Below are 20,124 nucleotides of genomic sequence, written 5' to 3'. Positions count from 1 at the left end.
CTGCGCTAAGGGGTCCAGAGTCCAATAAGTACCTTTAGGCTTTACAGGGGTGCTCAAAATTTAGCACCCCGCCCACTTGCCAGGACAGTTAACAAACCCCACAAATGACTCCATTTTGGAAAGAATACACAACAAGGTATTCCATGAGGGGAATGGTGAGGTCATTGAAAATTTTATTTTTTGTCACAAGTTAACGGAAAATGACACTGTTAAAAAAAAATAAAAAAAAAAAATCTGCTAACTTGTGACAAAAACTAAAATCTTTTATGAACTCACCGTGCACCTCACATAATACTTTAGGGTGTCCTCTTTCCAAAATGGGGTCATTTGTGGAGTCTGTCCTGGCATTTTAGGGTCTCTGCAATCATTACATGTATGGCCAGTATTAGGAGTTTCTGCTATACTCCTTATATTGGGTATACAAGTAATGCACTCTGGGCTGAAAGGAAAAATGAACGGCAAACATACCTTGCTCCACATCAATGGCAGATCTTCCTCCACATCAATGGCAGTGATAACCTCAGGAGAGAGACACCCCGTGCCACCCTGCACTCAGGGTGAGCCACCAACTTATGTGACTGGGCCTCAGAACTTTAGTATACAGCATTATGCCTGTAGGATACAGCAATATGCCTGCCAATAGAGATGACTCTGTGTGGCATTAAAGCATCATCATAGGCCCAAATCACATATAAACCGGGGGTGTCCACACTCAAGGGAAATTCAAACATGCCGTCTTATATCGCCAACCCAGGACAGATCAGCAATATCAAGCATGGAAACCGATCCTTCTTCCCATTTTTATGCTTACCCGTTTGGTCTTCAAGCTTACCTCTCCTCTCCCTGCGACAATGTGCGAAAGACCACTGAGTGTGTGCCTACTCCTGTGTCTGGAGTTCCCTAGGTTCTAATAGTGTACCTGCTCGTGGTACCTCTCAAAACACGGCCCTACGCATAGACCAGGCTGGTCAGGACAGCGGGGACAATAATAAACGGTGTCACTCCTTGTTCCAGCCCTGCTGCAGACACGGCAACGTTTTCTTCGGATGCGTTGACCTGGGGCACACGGAAGCTGATAGGCGTAATGCCTTCCATGCAGTCGGCTAGTTGCATCTGGGGGGGGGGGCCTGGCACCTCCTGGATACAGGATGTCCATAATGATCTCTTCCTGAAATTGGAGGAAAGATCCAGTTCTCCCAGCCTTACTGTAGAGAACAAAGCTGTTGTAAACTGCCAATTGAATCAGATAAAAAGACACTTTCTTATACCAGCGTCTTGTTTTCCGGGTAACTAAATAGGGCGCTAACCTCTGGTCATTGAAGTCCACCCCTCCCATGTTGACATTATATTCGTGGACGACAAGGGGCTTTTCAATGACCGCAGTTGCCCGTTGAATTTGGACTGTCGTGTCTGTGTGAATGGTGGACAGAAAGTAAACGTCCCTCTTGTCCCTCCATTTCACCGCGAGCAGGTCTTCAGTACGCAAGGCGACCCTCTGCCCCCGTAAAAGTCTGGTGGTAACGAGCCGTTGGGGGAAGCCCTGGCGACTAGGCCGCGCAGTGCCACAGCATCGGATTCCTTCTAACTTTAAGTGCTGAAAGAGGGCCACACTTGTGTAATAATTGTCCACAAAAAGATGGTACCCCTTCTGGAACAAGGGTGACACCAAGTCCCACACAACCTTTCCACTGCTCCCCAGGTAGTCAGGGCATCCGACCGGCTCCAATTTTGAGTCTTTTCCCTCATAGACCCTAAAACGACATGTATAGCCTGTGGCCCTTTCACAGAGCTTATACAGTTTCACCCCATACCGGGCGCGCTTGCTTGGGATGTACTGTTTGATGCCAAGGCGCCCGGTAAAGCGTAAGAGGGACTCGTCTACGCAGATGTTCTGTTCAGGGATATAAGCATCTGCAAATGTTGATGACAGGTGGTCTATGAGGGGCCGAATTTTGTGGAGCCGGTCATAAGCAGGGTGGCCCTTTTCATGACAGGTTTTGTCGTCGTTGAAGTGCAGGAAGCGCAGGATGGACTCAAATCGTGTCCTGGACATGGCAGCAGGGTACAAGGGAACATGATTTACTGGGTTCGTAGACCAATACGACCGCAGTACATTCTGTTTCATTAGTCCCAAGTGAAGGATAAGGGCCAAAAAGATTTTAATGTCGGAAACTTGGACTGGTTTCCACCCGAAAGGCTGGGCATACATGCTCTCCGGGTGCTCGGTGATGAATTGTGTGGCTTTACGGTTGGTCTCAACCACAATTAAGTCCAAGAGAACCTGGGTGATGAACAGCTGCAAAAAGTCTAGGGCCGTTCCTAGATGAGCTGTCGCCACCTGGACTCCAGACTGGGCGGTGAAAGGGGGCACTACGGGTGCGGCGGAATCAGGGGATTGCCAATCTGGTTGTGCCAGCACCTCTGGGAGTCTATGGGTACTACGGGCCCGTCTTCTTGTTGGTGGCTGCGACGGGGGTACTACTGCACTTGCCACCGTACCAGTTTCAACTTCCATGCTGACGCTCACCACTTCGTCAGGGTCTACGGAAGCACTGGCACTAAGTCCAGGAGATGCTGCGCTGCTGGTGCCTGCCTCACCAAGAAAACTATCAACAGCGCTAGCACCACCCTGCTGCCCTTGAGGCGGATCCTGCGCCACCTGCGGTCTAACGACTTGGGGTCTGGTACGCCTGGCTCTAGCCGGGACCATAGCCTCGTCATCACTATCGGTCAGGGAACCACTGCTTTCTACAGGTTCAAAATCGGACCCGGAAGATTCGACGGATGATTCTTCCCAAAAGAACTCATCCGACTGGTCCATGTACCTGTATACCTCGTCATCGGAAAGCCCCCTTCTTGCCATTTTGGATTGCTAAATTTATGGGGTTTTCCTCCGAGACTACCCAGAAAAAAAGAGCACCTACCTAGCAAAAAGGGAGTATTTGAGAGGTATTGGGGTTGGTGGGAAGTGGGGTCTCAGAGGCAATCAAACAATCACGGGACAATCAAATCCAATTACAGCACAATCGACTCCAATCACAGCACAAGCAGATCTGATGCACTCGGAAGGTGATGGGGGGAGGGTGGGATTGGGTGTGGCGGGAAGTGGGGTCTCAGGCAATCAAACAATCACGGGGCAATCGAAGCCGATCACGGGACAATCAAATACAATTACAGCACAATCGACTCCAATCACAGCACAAGCAAATCTGATGCACTCGGAAGGTGGTGGTTGGAGGTGGTGGGGGGGTGGGGTTGGGTGTGGTGGGGGGGAGGGTGGGGTTGGGTGTGGCGGGAAGTGGGGTCTCAGGCAATCAAACAATCACGGGGCAATCGAAGCCGATCACGGGACAATCAAATACAATTACAGCACAATCGACTCCAATCACAGCCCAATCAAATCTGATGCACTCGGAAGGTGATGGGGGAGGGTGGGATTGGGTGTGGCGGGAAGTGGGGTCTCAGGCAATCAAACAATCACGGGGCAATCGAAGTCGATCACGGGACAATCAAATACAATTACAGCACAATCGACTCCAATCACAGCCCAATCAAATCTGATGCACTCGGAAGGTGATGGGGGAGGGTGGGATTGGGTGTGGCGGGAAGTGGGGTCTCAGGCAATCAAACAATCACGGGGCAATCGAAGTCGATCACAGGACAATCAAATACAATTACAGCACAATCGACTCCAATCACAGCACAAGCAAATCTGATGCACTCGGAAGGTGGTGGTTGGAGGTGGTGGTGGGGGGGGGGGGGGGGTGGGGTGGGGTTGGGTGTGGTGGGGGGGAGGGTGGGGTTGGGTGTGGCGGGAAGTGGGGTCTCAGGCAATCAAACAATCACGGGGCAATCGAAGCCGATCACGGGACAATCAAATACAATTACACCACAATTGAATACAAGCGCAGCACAATCGAATACAAGCGCAGCACAGTCAAATACAATGCACTTGGACGGTGATTAGGGGGGGGGTCTGAGGGCGATTTGAGGGGATGGGGGGTTGATCAGGAGCCTGCACGGGGCAGACTGAGTCCTGATCTGATGAGAGGCAGACACAGGGGGTTACTGATCAAAGATCAGTTAGTGATTGCTGGGGAGGACAGATGTAAACAAACAGCAGGGGATGTAATCAGAAGGGGGGTACGAGGGCAATCGAGGGCCTGGGCAGGTGATCGGTTACCCCCGCGGGGCAGTTAGGGTCTGCTCTGATGGGTGGGGGTGCTGAGGGCTGATGGACAGGTGATAGACAGGTGATCAGAGGGGGATCAGAGGGGGATCAGAGGGTAATGTAGCTGTATACAAATGTATACAGTATACAGGGGGGTAGTCTGGGATGGGGTGTGGGGGTGATCTAAAGGTAGGGAGGGGGGATCAGGGGTGACTAGGAGGCAGTTAGGGACCTAAACTAAGGGGCAGCGTCGCTAGTTAGTGGCAGGTGGGGGGGGTGGGGGTTTTGCAGGGGTGCAAGGGTGCTGGGCAGGGGTCTGCTGGGGTGATCAGGGGGGGTATGAGGCCTGGGGTGGGTGATCAGGGAGGCTGTGGGCAAAATCAAGCTGCGTGCAGTGAAACTTACAAGTGCTTCCTCCTCGCTGGTGGTCTCTGGAACAATGAGACCACGAGGCGAGGAGGAAGCACGTATAAGGCACTTTGTTTACCTAACAAAGTGCCTTATACTCAGGGATTGGCTGATCCTGCGGATTCCTCCGCTCGCCGGCTCTGCTAAGTGGCCGGCGAGCGGAGACAAAATGCCCGTGCTTCGATCCCGGGCGGAGGATCGCGTCACGGATGACGCGATCGCTCCGCCCATGCCCTTAAATGGACTGCCGCCTCTGTGGGTGAGGCCGTCCTACAGGGCTCCACTTCCCCGCCGCCCCTGTGTAGTGGGCGGTCGGGAAGTGGTTAAAGGACCTTTTTTGCACCTGGTCTAGTCAGGGTGTGAAGCCCCAATCGGTCGGAGCTCCACATTCTGGCTATACAGCCTGCATGGGGGACAAAGGGGTTAAAAAGTTTCAGGAGGGGGGACCCCACATAACAAAAAATTTGGGAAAATAGGATAAAATGCCAGGGATGCTCATACAGCCATATTGCGGCTGTATAGCGATCCCTGGCCAAAGCGCTGCGGCTGCGTATGGACCCCCTGGAAACCCCGTCAGGAAATTTATTGCTCTTTCTTTTGATACATGTAAAATTACACTACCGTTAGGTTTGCTACTAAAAGTGACATTTACAGCATTTAAAAGTATACTTTTTTCCCTCGAAACTTTAAAATCGATTTTCTCAAAAACTATAAGGTCTTTTTGAAAAATTGTTTTTTCCCCTTATTCCCATTGATCTCCTTAAAGAGAGTCTGAAGCGAGAATAAATCTCGCTTCAGACCTCATAAATAGCAGGGGCACGTGTGCCCCTGCTAAGACGCCGCTATAGCGCGGCTTAACGGGGGTCCCTTCACCCCCAAATCCCCCTCGATACACCCGGGGAGCGCTTCCTGGTTGGGGCAGGGCTAACCGCCGCAGCCCTGCCCCACGCGCGTCTGTCAGCGCGTATCTCCGCCTCTCCCCCGCCCCTCTCAGTCTTCCTTCACTGAGAGGGGCGGGGGAGAGGCGGCGATGCGCCGCTGACAGACGCGACTGGAGGCAGGGCTGCAGCCGTCAGCCCTGCCTCCAGGAAGGAAAATTCTGCGACCTTTTTACGACACACTTTTGCGGGGGGTGGGTTGGGGGTGAAGGGACCCCCGTTTAGCCGCGGGATAGCGGCGTTTTAGCAGGGGCACACGTGCCCCTGCTATTTATGAGCTCTGAAGCGAGATTTATTCTCGCTTCAGAGTCTCTTTAACATACCCTGCAAATTTAGGGTTTCTAGCATTTAAGGTGGATTTGCTATTAACCGTTAAAGTCGGCGGGTTTTTAAATGTGTATTTTTTTTTCCTTTGAAACTTTTAAATCAATTTTCTCAAAAACGATAACGTCTTTTTGAATTTTTTTTTCCTCTTATAGCCACTGGGGGCCCCTACAGGCTCTGGGGCCCTGGGGCAAGTGCCTCCTTTGCCTCTATGGTAGCGCCGGCCCTGATTGTGAGCTTTGATTGACTACTTATTTAAATCATAAAATAAAGCAGCCATAAAAATTATTACTATTATAGTATTTAGATAGCGCCTACATCTTCCGCAGTGCTGTACAAAAGCATATTGTCTCTCAGAGGGGCTCACAGTCTAATACCCACCATAGTCATATGTCTATTTATGTATTGTGTAGCGTATGTATCGTTGTCTAGGGCCAATTTTAGGGGGGAGCCAATTAACTTGTCTGTATGTTTTGGAGACGTGGGAATTAACTGGTGTGCCCTGAGGAAACCCACACAGACATGGGGAAAACATACATACTCCATGCGGATAACGGCCTGGATGGGATTTGAACCGAGGACCCAGCTCTGCAAGTTGAGAGTGCTAATAACTATGCCACCGCTTGTAAAAATGATGGTTGGACTATTGTCACACCAGAACATAAATGAAAACAGAAAAAATGTATTCATGTAAATAATTAGAGTAAATGTATTAAATTGACACAGGTTAATTCTAAAGCCTGGTACACCGGTATGAGGCATGTCGGCCGGCAGGGATTGGGCCTCGAGGGGAGAACAATGCTCCCAAGCAGCACTCAGCCCATTCCATCTGCTAGGCTGATCACTGCCCGTACCGCCAAGGGGGTTCAGGGGCTGCTATACACACGCTGGATTCTCAGCAGAGATGGTCATTATCAGCCGTTTCATCTAATGTGCATACACTAGTCAACTAGTTGTTTTTTTTCAGATCAATATTACAATTACAATAGAAAACACAATCAATATTATGATCAATTATTTTACAACTGACCAAAAATCAACATTGCAGAGCTTTCGATTAATTTAAGGATGCGATATCGGTTGTAATACCCATCAAAGACAAAATCGAGTGATACCGTATATACTCGCATATAAGCCGAAACGCATATAAGCCGACCCCCCAACTTTTACCTGAAAAACCAGGGAAAAATGATTGACCCCCATATAAGCCGGGGGTAGGAAATGCTGGCCGCCTTATTCCCCTAGTGTGTCCCAGTATAGCTAGTAAAGTGCCCAGTATAGGTAGGTAGTGCACCAGTATAGCTAGTATAGTGCCCAGTATAGCTATTATAGTGCTCAGTATAGCTAGTAAAGTGCCCCAGTATAGCTAGTATAGTGCCCAGTATAACTAGTATAGTGCTCAGTCTAGCTAGTATAGTGCTCAGTTTAGCTAGTATAGTGCTCAGTCTAGCTAGTAATGTGCCCCAGTTTAGCTAGTATAGTGCTCAGTATAGCTAGTAATGTGCCCCAGTTTAGCTAGTATAGTGCTCAGTCTAGCTAGTAATGTGCCCCAGTTTAGCTAGTATAGTGCTCAGTATAGCTGGTCCGCCGGTCCCCCGGTCCCCCCACGGCCGCCGCCGGCGCTGCTATTACCTTTCCGCATCTTCTATTCCCCTCTCCGTGCGTGTAAACATCCACAGCAGCGCGCCCGGCGCTGCTACTGTGACGAGCGGCGAGCCAGGAAAGAGCGGTTCCCATAGTAACAGGACGCTCTTTCCTGCCTCGTCACAGTAGCAGCGCCGGGCGCGCTGCTGTGGATGTTTACAAGCACGGAGAGGGGAATAGAAGATGCGGAAAGGTAATAGCAGCGGCGGCGGCCTTGGGGGGGAGCGGGGGGACCCGCGGACCAGTGGAGGGTGGGGACCCGCGGACCAACATGACTCGCATACAAGCCGACTCCCCAACTTTTGGCCCCCTTTTTGGGGGTCAAAAATTTGGCTTGTATGCGAGTATATACGGTAATAGAATAGTGTATGACCAGCTTTAGTAGGACCTTGATGCGTGTCTATTAGTACGCCGCCAATGAGCTGGGCATAGGGTGACCCGAATGACGGATCACCTTGCTGCCGCTTAAATCCCCGGTAGCGGTAAATACTATTACCCCTCCGAGTCTTTGCAACTCAGAGGGAGATGTGATTTGAGGTTCCGGCAATCAAATTGCTATAGTGGCACCTAGTTTTGTCACTACGCACTGAGCGCCTAAGCAACCTGCTTTGCTTGATGCAGTATAAGCACAGTGATCACAAATGTGAGAAAACGGGGTGGTGAAGAGTTGGATGGGGAGAGATCAGCGGCAGATGCAAACAACCTACAGTAAGCATCAACTCCAATATAGAAATCACCAGTGTATCATTAGGATTCATCTGATTACATCTTGGATGGTTTCCCAGAGGCACAAAACATCAAAAAAAATAAGTTTAAAAAAGGGAAAGCTATTTAAATTCACCCGCAATCTTCTTAGGTCTTCTTTCAACACATCTACTGTGCATAAATATCAAGCTCCACTGTATTTACACATGCACATATATTGTATAGGACTGCAGTAGTCTGCTTTCCTATATGTCATAGTTTCCCAACTAGAAATCGTAGCTTGCAAACCTTTCTGCTGAAAGTTCATCTCGTCGCGTGGCTGAAAACAGCTTTACACATTTTAAAGAGGAGGTATTTGCAGGAAAATTGCATAAGGCATTTTTGGCAACCTCCTAACGGTTCTGAATATGAAGGCTGCAATTTGTTCTTTAAAAAGTGCCAGTTGCCCAACTGTAATGTTGAACATTTTAATGCAGTTAAGTCAGCAGTGTAATCAGTCACACACCTAAGATGGAGTCAGACCACCACATCCACATGCTTATTTTTGGTCAGTGATGCAGAGAGTACTGAAGGGCTCCGAGCAAGATTACAGTGAACCAACAGTTTAGCTGAAAAAAATCTGGCAATAACAGTATGCAAAGTCTAACGGCACAGGAACAGGACATTTGCAGTTTGTAATCAGACTAAAAAAATAAAAGAAGGTTCATGCACACATGTTGAAGTAGGAGTGTGCTCAGTCACTGCAAATAAGAAGATTCAGAAATTATGACCAAAAGCAGCACCACTCCTATTAATCTCAATTCAAATAGAGTTTATTAAATATAACTTCAAAACACACCATCAATAAAAACATCTAAAATTACAAAGGACACCTCATATATTAATTGTCAGTTCATGATCATGATTAATCACCTGAATGGATGTAAATGGTAGTTAGTGAGAAGATCACCTGGATAGCTCAAAATCAGAGCTACCACAGGGATAGAACCCGGGTTCTGGAAGTCAGCTCTCAATAAAGTGCATATTGTGATAACCCATAACTGAGTAGAACAACAACCAATAAATAGCAAAAAACAGTGATAAATACAATAAAGTGTCAGCGTGCTAAAATGAAAAGATCCCCAGTGAGGGGATAGGGAGACCTGAGTGATTGATGCTGAGAACAGCGCAGCAAAAAAGTGACAGATGGAGCAGGCTTACGTGACCCAGGATGGAGTATGCCAACGAGGTGTCCGATGAGGAGGAGAGGCCCCCGGTAGACTGCTCTACTGGTATCGCGGCAGTCACGCCGCTTTGTCAAGAGTGGGGGGTCCCGTGTTGTTCCGGCTGAAGCGCCGGTTAGAAATAGTGTAAATGCGGAAGTCACGTGGGCGTAATCCTCGCCCCACGTGATCCGCCCATAAAGCCGTCAATACGGGGAAGACGAGATGCGGACAGGAAGTGGTAGCCCATGGAGCGCAGGTTGAGTAGGAGGGACTCTGCGCTGGAACGCAGGCTACGTAGGTATGGGAGGCAAAATAGGACAACATCAATAATGATGCTGAGAGCGAACACGCATCCCAAACAATGGCATGACAAGGGAAACAGCTGACATGCTAAAGAGTCAGACAGGCCTGCTTTCCTATATGTCATAGTTTCCCAACTAGAAATCGTAGCTTGCAAACCATTCTGCTGAAAGTTCATCTCGTCGCGTGGCTGAAAACAGCTTTACACATTTTAAAGAGGAGGTATTTGCAGGAAAATTGCATAAGGCATTTTTGGCAACCTCCTAACGGTTCTGAATATGAAGGCTGCAATTTGTTCTTTAAAAAGTGCCAGTTGCCCAACTGTAATGTTGAACATTTTAGTGCAGTTAAGTCAGCAGTGTAATCAGTCACACACCTAAGATGGAGTCAGACCACCACATCCACATGCTTATTTTTGGTCAGTGATGCAGAGAGTACTGAAGGGCTCCGAGCAAGATTACAGTGAACCAACAGTTTAGCTGAAAAAAATCTGGCAATAACAGTATGCAAAGTCTAACGGCACAGGAACAGGACATTTGCAGTTTGTAATCAGACTAAAAAAATGACAAATGAAGTGGCTCAGTCCCTGTATCTGACTAGAGTAGACTCTGTGAAATATCCAATTCTTTCTAACCAGAATTTGCTATTTTTTTCAGGAACTATACCAGCAAAGTAGAATTTTCAAGGGGGGGGGTGGAGCGAGACACGAAGCCGGCGGCTTGATCTGTTACATTGCCGCTGGCTTATTTGTCATTTAATTATCTCACTTTTTTAATATACATATTGTTACCTTAACTAGGAATGCGATTAGCGCCACCTGCGCCGTTTACATTCACAGTTTTGTTTTGTTACGTGAAGTAATTATGATTGGAATTAGCAACAGCGCTACCTGCCGGACGCGCCCGGCTAACGGATAAGTACCACTAAATTTTTGTTTTAGAAACAAGCTGGAAGATGCGCTGTGAACTTTTATTGTTAATTTTGTCACATCTGGAGAGTTTCCCTCCCTTCCTGTCACCAGAGCAAAAACTGAAACTCTTCTCAGTGGGGAAAAAAAAAATCCTATCAAAAAAAATCTGACAGCTCCAACCATTATCTGTGCTACCAGAAAAGTGTTCTACTACGATCTTTATTCCCATAAGAAAGATTTTAACTCCGCTCCTGTTCTCAGAAGAACAGGAAATGAGGAGAAGGAGGGAGCCAAAAAGTATAAAATAACCAAAAACATCTTAAAGGACACCTGAAGTGAGAGGTATGTGCAGGCTGCCCTATTTATTTCCTTTTAAAGGGAACCTTAACCGAGAGGGATATGGATGTTTCCTTTTAAACAATACCAGTCAGTTGCTCGTCAGTCCTGCTGATCTCTTTGGCTGCAATAGTGGCTGAATCACACACCTGAAACAAGCTGACTTCAGAACACCTGATCTGCATGTTTGTTAAGGGGCTGTGGCTAAAAGTATTAGAGACACAGGATCAGCAGGAGAGTCAGGCAACTGGTATTTTAAAAGGAAAAATCTATTTCCTTCTCAGTTTAGGTTCCTTTTAAACAATATCAGTTGCCTGGCATCCTGTTGATCCTTAACTTCTATTACTTTAAGCCATAGACCCTGAACAAGTACGTGCAGATCAGATGTTTCTGACATTATTGTCAGAACTGACAAGATTAGCTGCATTCTTTTTTAAGGTGTTATTCAGACACTACTGCAGCCAAATAGACCAGCAGGGCTGCCAAGAAACTGGCTTTGTTTAGAAGGAAATAAATATGGCAGCCACCATATACCTCTCACTTCAGGTTCCCTCTAAAATACTGATAATGGCTTACCTCAAAAGAGGACTATTGGTAGAGACAACTCAAGGCACTCCCAGGTTATGTTCAGCCTCCAAGCACTTTTTATTTTTGACCCGAGGAAGTGGGAAATGCCCGCGAAACGCTATATTTTTTATTGTCCAATAAACTTTACTGACTTTACCTGTAGTCCTTATTTTAGGTAAGCCCTTATCATTATTTTAAGATTTTTTTTATTATCTTATACTTCTCGGGTGCCTTCTCCCTTCTGCTCTCCCCTTTCAAGGTATTCCTTATCCTCCAGATATTCTCTTCATACCTTATACTTTTTTTCCCCAGTTTTTTGAGTTTCTGCAAACCAGACACACCCATTATAGGAAATATTGTCATTATAGGAAATAGGAGAAATCTCCCCAAATAAAAAAACTTACACAGCTATGCAAATTTAACAGATAATCTTTGTTTTTTTGTTTCAAACGTTTATTGAAAAAAATATATATATAAAAAAAGTACATTTACAATTCCCCCATGCAAAGGGCATACAATATTTTAATCCAAGGCACGCCGGCAAGATTAGACACGTTCAACAAATATTCTTTTGTTCTACATACAAAGCCTTGTACACAAACTAGATAGTTTTTGGCTGAGGTAGCTGGTAGCTGCGTCGGCAAGAGATCTGGCCTGCCAGAACATCTCTTTCAAGTGCAGGTCAACAGTTATGTTCTACTCCTTACCCCTCCCATTTGGTTTGCAACACGTGTTGTCCCTTCGCCCCTTCCAAAGCAGTAGAACCCGTCCCGCACAGAACTTGGCCCTGACCTGTCACCTGAGGAATTGAGCGCCGATCCATGCAGGTGACAGGAATTGTGCATGTGTGTGAAGCTTTGTGAAACATTTTAGCTGGATTTTATAAACAGCTTGTCTAGCAAGCTCAGGTAAATTAGACATGTTTTGGGAACTGTGACATAAACCCAACTGCTTCTTCAGTTTCATAGCCTACAAATAACAGCACTTCAACAGAAACATGGAGATCCCCAAGCTTACTAGTTACCAGTCCTGAAAATACACCTCTCCAAACGAGCATGCTCATGTGCGTCTTGGCATAGACCAGGCATTAAAGAAGACTAAACAAAATGTTGCGCCACATTTTGTATAAAAGTGAAATGAATGAAATACTGTGAGAGCAGCCCTCTGCTATGCTGTGCTCTATAAGCATGCATGTGCAGGTGATACAATTAGAGCTGCCAGTTCAGCTATTTACCTGGCCACACATGAAACACCTACACGGCTTTAAGGCACGCTTCCAGTTTCTATTAATCCCAGAGATGATAGTTTGCAGGATGAATCTGAGCTAATTACAACACAGCATGTGCATTTAATAAGTGTCTGCTTTGAAACTGCTAGCCCTGCATTTCTAAGTGTAATAAAGCAGAGTAAATGTAAAAGTAGGGCACTGTTATAGGAGGCTGACACTTACTTCCCCTGATCAGGGGTCCTCTGCAGCATGTAAGAGATTTTCAGCAGGGTGTCAGAGTCTTTGAGCTGAGTCAGAACGTTCAGTAGGAGCACAATGGAACGGTTCATATGAGAAGCAAAGCTACCGGGGCGATCTATCTCATCCACAGGTATCCGCCAGATTCCCTGCAAGAGAAAGGAAAATATACATCTGCATTACAACACAAAACATGCTATGTGGCACGTAGAACAAGGCAATGAACAGAAACCCACATTAACCAATCTGGATTGGTCTCTTTCTGATATGACCCACCCTTTACTCAACCTAGTCACCTTACGGTAATACTACTGGTATATTCAAAAATCAAACCAGTACCGTCTTTTCCATAAAATATATCTCCTTTATTAAAGATTACTTAAAATCTTCATGTGTACTAAGACACTACATGTGGCAAAAGTGGAAAATTCCATGAATTAACAGCATATAAAACAAATCTGAATGCTAGCTCATCCTGTGCTCCAAAGCTAGCAATCATTGTATCCCAGAAAGTGCACTTACAATGTCCTTATTTACTTGGTACTTATCCGTTAGCCGGGCGCATCCTCTAGGTGGCGACAAAACTCCACCAGAGTTACATCTTTCCCTACTATCCATGTCGGCCTGGAGGGGGAATAGTAATTTGCGCCACCTGCCGGATGCGCCCGGCTAACGGATAAGTACCATTTACTTTTTCGCCTTAATTCTCCCCAGGTGATATTTTCACACCAGCAAGCAATAAAATACTCGCAATAATTTTGACACCTTTTCAAGTATTTGTTGGTACTTTTTCAATTGCAAAGTGCTGAAAAGTTATTTTAAACAGAAAAAGATAAAAAATTTTCTCTTATACCTAGTACACACAATGCAATTTCCTGTCAGATTGATGGTTGAATAGATAATTTCTGATAGGTTCGATCTAGTTTCCGATCAATTTTCTAATCCTTCAGAATCGGTCAGAAAAATGATCGGAAAGCACATTGGACCAGTCAGGAATGATTGATTTTAACGTCATTCTGATGTGAAATTGCATTGTGTGTACCAGGCATTAGTAGAATTGAATAAGAGCCATGGTGACCATGGCGTTTGCAGCTCTATTTGCTTATATTGGTAAAGGGTACCACCCTCTTGGTAAAGGGAGTGGATTACTTTGTATGCTAGCTAAGGCTCGGCTCCCACTTTCTGCAAAAACATACTCGTTGGGTACAATTTTTGCAGTTCAGAGGAATGCAGGAAACTTAAGTCTTGGGGCAAAAGAATGCAGAGTCGCAACCAGCTCCATTTTTCTTGGCGAGTGGATGTGCTGCCCTGTGTGTTTTTAATGGGTACAGGTACACGCACGCACGCACGCACGCATGCACGCACGCACGCACGCACGCACGCACACACACACACACACACACACACACACACACACCTTTGGAGCACAGGGTGAGCTATAACTTATATTTTAATTGTAAATCCATGAAAATGAGCTATTATTAACTTCCCTGCGGACCTGATTCCATTTTGCCACTTTCAGATGGATGACAAAACAGAACATTTAACCCGCTCAATTGCCAGGAGTAGGTGCCTTCCAGTTGCAATATAATACTACCCAATAGGAGCGTTAGTAAGCACACACCAGGAGCTGACACACAGTTCGGTTACTGGCGGGTAACAAAAACCCTCATGTCACATCTAGTGGGCAGCTGCAACGTTCCTGCAAATAAACGGGAGCAGCTGACAGTCTGCTTAGCATACTGCTGTCATCCATTAGGGCCTGTTTCCACTGCACACAGATTGGATGCAGAATGGATGCAGAAAAACTGACTATAATGAATGCCTATGGGAAAATCTGAATCAGAAAAATCACGTTTAGTGAAAACAGGCCCATAGACATTCATCGGAGTCAGTTTTTCTGCATCCATTCCGCATCCAATCTGCGTGTAGTGGAAACAGGCCCTTAGTGTGAAAGAGTCTTAGTAAACATGAATTAAGTAATATTTCATAAAGATTGCTTTTATGAAACTGAGGGTGCTAGGTGGATTTCTGCGTATTGTGTAGAAGTCTCTGGATGCACAAGCAGGCCATAGCCAGTGCACAGTATCCCTGAATGGAGTGCACTCTTAGATGGAAGAGAAAAAGAAAGGTAGCTGCCATCTTGCATAATAATCAGGGACATAGCTATAGCCATAGCATATGCTATGGGACTCTGGAGCATGGGGGGCCCAGCCAGGTGGAACTTAATGTATTCACCATTAACTTTCTTGTGTTTCTCCACCCTCTGACTTTGTCTCAGTGCCCATGAACTATGTGCAGTTTTGATTGCACGAGAATGTAAATTGCCCAATTAACTCATATCCATAGGGTAGGGGCAAGTGGCAGTGCTTAGTGTGCCTTCATCTTATGGTGGGCATACACGGCTAGTTTTTTTTCCGCTCTATTCTCCGCTCGATCAATTTTGCCACTTGATTCTACGCTCGATTCTCTAGTTTTTCTTATCTTTTTCCATTCGCTTCTATCAGGATTCGAGCGGCAAAACGAACAGGAGATCAGACATGTCAGAAATTATCTATCTAACCATCTAATCACCTCAAAGAAGAACTGTGTATTCCCAGCATAAGGGCCCCATGATCTCTAGCTATGCCACTGATAATAATATAATAATATTATTTTGGATTTACATCTGCCATGAAGCTGCACAATACACAATACAACATACAAGTTATAGACATTTACAAAACAATAAGATACCTTGTGCAGAGGAGTGAAACAAATATGTAACCAATTTACCATGTACCTTATGTACATATGAGGTACAATTGGCTATTAAAAATCATTGTACTTACCTGCTTGCCCATAAATCTAAGAAATTCTTAAACCCGACCCCTTTCTGCAAAACTGCTGTGGTGGTTTTTGCCTGAAGACTTTCCAAACAGGTCTAGAGCTCTGTAGCCACCCCCATCTGTGTTGCCACAGTCCACCCCTAGATCGGCAATGCTAATAAGACCACAGCCTGCCCCCAGCTTGCAGTCATCAATCAGGCCAAGGCCTGCCCTCTGCTTGGCTCTGCCAAACAGGCAACCAAGCTGTGTGCGGGCCACCCAAACTCAGGTAGGGGTGGGCCCAGAGCTTCAATGCTGATGGGGGGGGGGGGGGGGTGCAGAGTATAAGGGCCCGTTTCCATTTGCGAATGGGAGCCAATGCAGCTACGCATCACTTCCGCTCCCATTCGCCTCACTTCTGCATCTCCCGATGCAAAAGTGTATTGGAAAAGACAGCTGATGCGGGTGTGCGAGAATCTGCAGCATGCTGCAAATCCTCAGATCGCTCTGCACCGTCCTGCAAAACCAGCACTCAATGGAAACTGTTCCATTGCCATGCATTGGTTACAGTACAGCCTCAGTGCGATGCGGCTATGTAGCAGCATCGCACTGCGTACAGTGGAAACGGGCCCTTAGAATATTTAAAGATTTACAGGCAAGTAGGTAAGTATATTTCTTGTTGTTTGTTGATTGTACATTCTATGTACGTAAGGTACACAGTAAATTGGTTATCTGGACACTGGAAGGGCTGTTTAAAGGATCAAACAATTGGTAAGGGGATGCAGTGTACAAGGAGGCAGCGTGGTGATCAATGGCCTAATGGTCTAAGTCAAGGTCAAATGTTTGAAGAGGGGAGTTTTCAGGTTGCGTGGTAAGTGTGAGTGATGGACTGTGGAAGAGAGTTCAAGAGAAGGGGAAATATTGAGAAAAGTCTTTTACATGGGAATCAGGAGAGGTGACTAGAGAGGAGAAGAAAAGAAAATGGTTAGTAGAGTGGAGATTTTGTGCAGGGGGGCATCTGAAGACAGGTGTAGTTTAAATAAATGTGAAGCAACTTAAACTCAAAAAGGCAGATACTTACCTATGGACAAGGAAGGCTCTGGATCCTATATTGATATAGGATCATATATTGCTCCTGTCATTCCAGTGCTGCCACCCCCATTTGCATCGGGAGGCTTCGGAAGCACTCGGGGACATGAAGATAGACTGTTCCGTACTGCACATGCGCAAGTACACGCTCACACATGCGCAGCACAGAGCAACCTGTCAACAGGGGTGACAGCGCTGAAACGAGGTGAGCAAGAGAAGAGAGAGAACACTCTATAGCAGTTTTCACCAACTCTGTCCTCAAGGCCCACCAACAGTGCGTATTTTGTGGAAATCTACACAGGTAGTAATCAGCTCCGGTGAGACACTAATTACCTCACCTGTGCATGTTTGTGGTTTTCTGCAAAACATGTTCTGTTGGTGGGCCCCGAGGACAGGGTTGGGGAACTCTGCTGTAGGTTTTTCTTCTGTCCTGTGCAAGAGTTCAAGTCCACTTTAAGTAAGAAGGAGCTAGACTGCTTTGTAGGTGAGCATTAGGATCTTGAATTGTGACCTTTGTGTGACAGGAAGCTATTGGATGGACTGACAGAGCAGGTTAGCATTAGAAAAGTTCTACTGTTAAACAAACAAAAAAAAAAGTAAGAGTTCATGATGGACTGGAGTGGGACCATATGGTTAGCAGCTAGGCCACAAAGGAAGGGGTTGCAGTAATCAAGACCTGAAATAATCAGGGTGTGCACAAGTAGTTTGGTTGTGGAAATGTTCTTTAGATGGAGACAAGACCCCGACACCCCTCCCTCCCCCTGCTGCCCCCCCGGTTGCCCGTGCATTTTTACTTTACCAGTTACGATACACCCCAAGTGTCCGCAATGTATTTCTGCATTTGCATCTCACTCGACTACCGGCACACGTCACAAACACACTACATGAGATTTAATGTTGGCAGCTACGTAGGATGCCAATGTGGAAATACAGTGAGGACACTCAAGAATGCTGTGAAAGGTAAAGTATAAATGCATGGGCACCCGAGGGGCAATTAAATCATTTGGGGGGACGTGGCTGGGGGCAGCGATGCAGAGTCATGAAGCCAATTTCTGAAAGATTTCTTGCTAGATGTATGAGCACCTTAAGGCCATAAGTATAGATAAACAAACTGAAGGGGTCTGAGAACCAAGCCTTGGGGCATCTCAACAGAGAGGGTGCACAAGAAGAAGGTGATGCCAGAGGCTTCCCTCTCCTGAGGCGAGTACCCCTTTGGGGCAACTTTTTTCAAATCAGCTTAAGGGTCAGAGGAGGAGGATAAAGTGTGGAGGGGATGCAGAGAGGTTGATAAAGAGTCTGGAAATTAAGGTTGAAGATGTTTATGATAGTGTGCGCGTGAGTGTGAGTCTGCAGTGGGGTTGCAGACAGAAGAGTAGGGACAGAGGCCCAGTGCACACCAAAAGCCTCTAGCAGATCTGTAAAACGCTAGAGGTTTTTGAAGCAGATTTCAGAGCGATTCTAGGCATGTTTAGAGACATTTTCTAAACATGTCTAGCGTTTTTTTTTTGGGAGCGTTTTTGTGTAGCAGATTACAAATATTGTTACAGTAAAAGCTGTTATTGAACAGCTTCTGTAACAAAAACGCCTGGAAAACCACTTTGATCTAGCGTTTTTCAGAGCTGTTTTCCACTTTACTATACTTTAACATTGAAGCAGAAACGCCTCAGAAATCTAAAAAGGCCTCAATTCACTAAGCTTTATCAAACACTTTATCAAACGTTTGATAATGTGTCAGCCTCCTTATCCCTCTCACCTCGGGTTCCCTTTAAGATGCATCTCTTTTTACATGACAATTTCAGACAGACACACACTTCTGCAGCTTTACTGATTGTGTCTGGAAACAAAAACTGTTGGAATACAGAATTCAATCCAGCATAAAAGGGGAACCATTTCTGCTAACCTTTGTCCCAAAATCTTGGAAATCCCCCCTTTTGCGTTAGATGCATTTAGATATGATCCAGAAAAACTTACAGTACCAGTAGTTTAAAACCAGCCAGGGCTCGTTAATGAAAATGTAATAAACTGTACAATATCACTGCTGTATAAAATGGAACCAACATTTCCCAACAAACACACTGTACTTCTTTTATTGTGAAACTGCAAATATATATTTTTATGGGGTGAGCTTTTCCTTAGTGCAATGGAAGCAATACATTCTACATTCTTTAATATATAAGGTAAACAATCAATATTTTTCTCTGATTTCAATATTCTACCACCTTGCATTAATACATGTTGGACCATATTTCAGTGGAAATCTTTTCCCACTGCACAATGATGTACAAAGTTGTGAAAAAATCACCCACAGAAACTGCACTCATTTCATGACTTCAGATATTGGTATGTTGGCGTTGCTTTCAATGAATCATCTTAATACTCGGAAGTGTTCAGCTGATTTTCTTTGGCTACCATTTGAGATTAAACATTAAAGCTACCACATTTGATCCTGTCCTTAGGGCCCTTACACCCTTTATGCAGTGCTGTCCATTATGAAGCACTGTATATTGTGTGCGATACGCATGGTAACATGGAAGTCCATTGACTTCCATGTTACCGTTCACAGTCGAGTAAGCGTTCCCGTGGGTTGCGATGCAATGCATGAGAGAACAGTTTATTGCACAACGCACATGATTTCCCATCAGATTAATATGTGGTTGCATCACTTATTCTAGCTGAAACAGAACCCTTGCTGCACACACTAAATTGCGCTCATGCAAGCGCTAACTAGTGTGAAAGAGCCCTAAGGCCTTGAACCCACTATCAGTACGTTACTAAGCCATTACTAAGCTGTTGTGATTTAAAAAGCTCTTGCTAATGTAAGGTTATGTGTGTGATCCCACTTGAGCGATGTGATTTTATAAAAATCCCCCATAGCATTGCATTAGCAAGAGCTTTTCAAATCACTAACGCTTAGAAAAGGCTGGTAGACGGTTTGAGCCGTAAGGCTGGGTTCATACAGTTATTAAAATCATTCAGTTTATCAGAGCGAAACTTAGCGGATCAACAGACATGCAAACGCGCGCCAGCCCGAGCAAGAGCGGACATCAATGGATGCACAATAATGCCAGTGTGACCGGCTGCAACGGACTTGCGATGGACCCAGTGTATCCATCCTAATACTTATGCACAATAATATAGGTGATGACCCATCCTCATTGTTTCACTATTAATAAAAAACTATATTTTACTTTCATTAAACAAATTACAAAAGTGGACAGCACTATGACATTTTGAAAAGATCATCAATGATAACCA

At 45.7% G+C, this 20,124-nt stretch overlaps 1 protein-coding gene across 1 annotated transcript in view; it reads right to left on the bottom strand.

Annotated features, from left to right (window-relative positions):
- Window positions 1-20,124, bottom strand: part of CABIN1 (calcineurin binding protein 1) — a 306,607-nt gene that overhangs the window by 52,515 nt on the left and 233,968 nt on the right. Inside the window, 1 exon segment of the mRNA XM_068238192.1 lies at window positions 12,959-13,122. Coding sequence (XP_068094293.1) covers window positions 12,959-13,122 — 164 coding nt within the window.

Source organism: Hyperolius riggenbachi, chromosome 1 (assembly GCF_040937935.1).
Source record: "Hyperolius riggenbachi isolate aHypRig1 chromosome 1, aHypRig1.pri, whole genome shotgun sequence".
NCBI lineage: Eukaryota > Metazoa > Chordata > Amphibia > Anura > Hyperoliidae > Hyperolius > Hyperolius riggenbachi.
The sequence above is the reverse complement of the archived record's forward strand: the minus strand, read 5'-3'. Positions and strand labels throughout refer to the sequence as shown.